This window comes from Orycteropus afer, unplaced genomic scaffold (assembly GCF_000298275.1).
Source record: "Orycteropus afer afer isolate SDZICR_OR568_19922 unplaced genomic scaffold, OryAfe1.0 scaffold00078, whole genome shotgun sequence".
Lineage (NCBI taxonomy): Eukaryota > Metazoa > Chordata > Mammalia > Tubulidentata > Orycteropodidae > Orycteropus > Orycteropus afer.
Window position 1 is genome coordinate 359,355 of NW_006921665.1, and position 4,310 is coordinate 363,664.

Genomic DNA, 4,310 nt, shown 5'->3' on the forward strand with positions numbered 1-4,310 from the left:
AAACCAATACCAGGCAGTTTTGACTACAGTGGCTGTATAGTAGGTTTTGAGCGTCTCCAAATTTTTTATTGTTGATTTGAGTGTAAGTTTACAGAGAAAATTCATTTTCCATACAGCAGTTCATATACATTTTGTCCCATGACATTGATTGCAATTTCCCACAACGTAACAGCTTCTTCCCACTTCCTCCCCATAGTTACCTCTTTCTTGTGTCCTTCCCTCCCATGCACTCCTGCCCCCTGAGCTGTCTCCCTGTGCACACACTACCCTTCTGTTCCTCCATGATTCAGGATCTCCAATTTTGATCCCTTTGGTTGGCAGTGGTGGCCAGGCCATCATCTAGTTTTTTCTGGTCTCAGGGTCATGGAGACTGAGGTTTTGGATTGTCCATTAGACCTCTAGATTGTTTCCATGCATCTTTGGTTTTCTTCACTCTTCTTTGCTCCAGACAAGGTCGCTCCCAAGTTTTTAAGACCCCAGTTGCTACTTGCTAAAGCAAGATGTAGAACACTATTTTTGTATACCATGTTGTGCCAATTGAGCTTGATGTCTCCTACAACCATGCTCCCCAGCTCACACACCCAGTGACCTACTCCCTCAGGGTGCTTATTTGTGGCTGAGAAGTTATCCTAACTCTGCCTCCTGTTATGTTTAAAGTATATATGGACATTTTTATATTCCTACATGTGTATTTGTATTTGCTGTCAAAATGCCAAACATTTTTAATATTCAGCTTTTAATAAATCTAATTCTGTTAACATCAAACTAGATTAGGAAGGATGAAGAAAAAGATATTAGAAATAGACAAGCTGCCTGAAGTGCACAGAGATTTTTAAATACAGATTTCTAGAGGATTACATTGGTAGGGTTGGGGTAAGCAGTCCATTTCTAGCTTCCTCCAGGGAAATGAAACAGGAGAGAAAAGAAGTTCTGTCTTATTATGAAATAGCACACCATTCCTAGGGTCAATGGAAAATATCAATTAGAAGCAGCAGCAAGGTGGGAAGTATATGACCATGTACTTTCTTCCTAGCCTGTCTTAGTCTTGAAGTTCCTCTGAACCTGTCCAGTATCATAGCAACACACAAGCCTCTACTGACAGAAGCGTGGTGATCGTGCATGAGGTGTACCAGCTGGATACCAAACCCATGCCTCCCATAGGGAAGGTGAGAATTCGACTACTGGCCATTAATACCTCTTAAAGAACATAACTATTATGAATCATGAGAACTGGCTGTAATTTCACACCATTTGAAGCTAGCAGAACCATGAAGTAGATATAAGACCCCTAACTGTAACCATAGGGCAGCTGAGGTCCAGTCAATCTCTGGTTCCTGAAGTCCATTCCATTTACCATTCCCAAACCCCCAATACCAGTGGGCCTTCAGGGAACAAATCTCAGGCCAGTGGCCCTGCCTGAGTGCTCACCTGTTGAGTTCTCCTGCTTGAGACAATGGATTGAGGTCCTCTGGGTCTTGGGCTGGAGCAGGAGCAGAAGCACCGGCTCAAGGATACGTGCTACATCCCCAAGGGAGAGAGCCCGCACTAGCCAACCCTGGGCTGCTGCGCCAATGGCACCATCTGTGCAGGCCAGGCTGTCCAGCACGACAAACAAGGACCTGTGGTGGGAACCATACAGCCACATTACCACATTAACCCAAACACCCTACTGTCTTCTGTGCTGGGCACAAGGTAGACAGTGGACATGTGGTGCCGAATGAGGTAGATGGCCCTGAGGGAGTTCTCTCCAAAGCTGGCTGACCCTAGTTTCATATTTTAATCACCAAGGAGCTTTTAAGATCCTGATGGCCAGGCCTTACCCCAAACCAGCTAAATTTGACTCAGGGGATGGGGCTCAGACATGGAAACCAGCTGGGCACCTCTCTAAGACTGCCTGTCTGGCCCCACACCTGAGGTTTCAGGGATTGGCAGGCACTCTAACAACTTAGAGAAGAAAATATCTGCAGTGAAATTCACACATTGTAAGTGGACAGTTGGTGACCTGAAAAGTGTCTATACTCAAGAGTAACACCACTCCAGTCAAGATCTAGAACATCCCACCTCTCACAAGGTAACCTCGTGGCAGCCATTTTGTATTTTGATGCAGGCCTGAAGGTCTCTTTCTTCCCCTGCAAATTTAGGAAAATCTCTACTGTGTAGTCACATGTTTTAGGCTTAAAATCACATAGAGGGTCATGGTGTGTGCCAAGAAAACAAGTCTTGTCCTCAGCTACACGTTTCTTCCCAGCCTTTAGCCCAACATGCTGGCCCTGAATCCCAACCAAGTTTTCTTCACATTCCGGATAAATCGTAGCAAAGACCGCCTCACCTATCAAAGGAGCGACTGTGAGAGGTGACTCGACAGCCTTGGATCTCTCTCGTCAGGTGCCATATCACGGAAAATCTGAAGAGCGCTTCCAACCGTGTCCCCTGGATCCAGAAATAAGTAAGAGTGAGGACTCTACCCTAGGTTAGTAATTGAATGCTGTTTTTAAGTCATAATGAACTCCATTTAAATAACAGAGAGTCTCAGCAGAAGCCACAGCTAAGATGCTGTATTTTCATTTGTGCATGGTGTCTGATTCCGTCAAGAGGAATAGGAAAACTTGCAGCCTCTACCTTTTCATGCTCATGTTAACAAGACATGCTTTGAGTAAAGTGCTTATCAGGCTCAGAGCTGCCAGCGTCTGAGGCCCCACATCCTGCAGTCTAAGTAAGACACAAAGAGCACAGCACTTTCACGTCCTCGGAAGGGCCAGTTACAGTCTTATAGACTAGGACACACATTTGACTGCAAAAAAGAGCTGGGCCTGAAAGGACAATTCTTTAAACCAGCTGCCATGGAGTCAATGCTGACTCATGGCGATTCATGTGCATCAGAGAACTAAACCCCACAGGTTTTCAATGGCTGATCTTTTGGAAGTAGATTGCCAGGTCCTTCTTCTGAGGTGTCTCTGGGTGGACCTGGATCTTCACCCTTTCAGTTAACAGCCAAGTATGTTAACGGTTTGTTATTTTGCCAGTAGCATTAACCCTTGCAGGTACTTACTCAAAAAACAAAAACAAAAAACAAAACAAGCATTGCCGTTGAGTTGGTTCCAACTCATAGTGACCCCTCCGAGTTTCCAAGATGGTATCACTACAGAAGTAGATTGCCCAACCTTCCCTGTGAGGAGCAGCTAGTGGTTTGAACTGCCAGCCTTTTGGTTAGCAGTCAAATGCCTTAAGCACTATGCCACCAGAGCTCCTGCAGGTACTTACTGGGCCCTGGAAATATCATGGGGCAGGTTTCCCCACTGAACCTGAATAGAGACATAAACATCATTTTTTGGACTCAGGTTTCCAGAGGACTTTCAGGGCTAAAATTCTGTAGCGCATCTAGTCGCTAATCAGGATACCCACAGAGCCCCAGCAGGATGTCCAGAGTTGGACATGGGCATGGAGAGCTAGTGACCATCCCAGCATGGGGGCCTCTGCATGAGAGGGTGCCAGGCTGCTACCACTCACCTTGTCGGGGTCCAGGAGGGCATGGCAGATGATGTCCTCACAGACATTGGCCGTTGGAGCCAGGCAGTGCAGCCGGTAGAATAGCTCTACACAGGTGATGTGGTGCTCCCGGGTCTCCTTATTCAGCTGATTCCAAAGCACACGAGCCACCCTCTGGAGCAGTGAGAAGGCCAACAGGAGAGCAGGTCAGCCGGGCAATGACCACCTGTCCCTACTCACATCAGTCCTGCCCAAGCCCTCAGTGTGCAGCTTCCACCTGTACTTGCTATGTGAGGGTCTTCGATACAATGCCAAACCAAAACCCTGCCAGGATTCATCCTGGCCAACAGGCAACTTTTTTATGTGCCAAAATACTTATTACATAAAATGTTTCCATTTTAACAAATTTTTCCTGTTCTTAAATTGCATTAGTTCCACATTTGATGAGTTCTGACAAATGTATATACCCATGTAATCACCACAACTGAGAAACAGAACCACAGAAAATTTCCTTTACAGCCAGTTCAGCTCTCTCCCTCCATACTAGACAACTGATGCGATTTCTATCATTACAGATTAGTTTTTTTTTTTTTTTGAGATTCCAAAATATATTTAATTTAGTGGACATGCATGGTACACCAAGTAATGAGAAAATACACATTTTTCTCATGTACACATTTTCTTTCTTTCTTTTTTTATTGTGATTTGGGTGAAAATTTACAGAGCAAATAAAGCAGCAGTTCACATACACTTTGTCTCATGACATTGACTACAATTTACCACAATGCAACAGCTCCCCTCCCACTTCCTCCCCATAGTTACCT

At 45.2% G+C, this 4,310-nt stretch overlaps 1 protein-coding gene across 1 annotated transcript in view; it reads right to left on the minus strand.

Annotated features, from left to right (window-relative positions):
- DOP1B (DOP1 leucine zipper like protein B) overlaps nucleotides 1-4,310 on the minus strand; it is a 208,787-nt gene that overhangs the window by 78,236 nt on the left and 126,241 nt on the right. Inside the window, 3 exon segments of the mRNA XM_042780999.1 lie at nucleotides 1,429-1,619; nucleotides 2,297-2,430; nucleotides 3,508-3,660. Of these exon segments, the coding sequence (XP_042636933.1) occupies nucleotides 1,429-1,619; nucleotides 2,297-2,430; nucleotides 3,508-3,660 (478 nt within the window).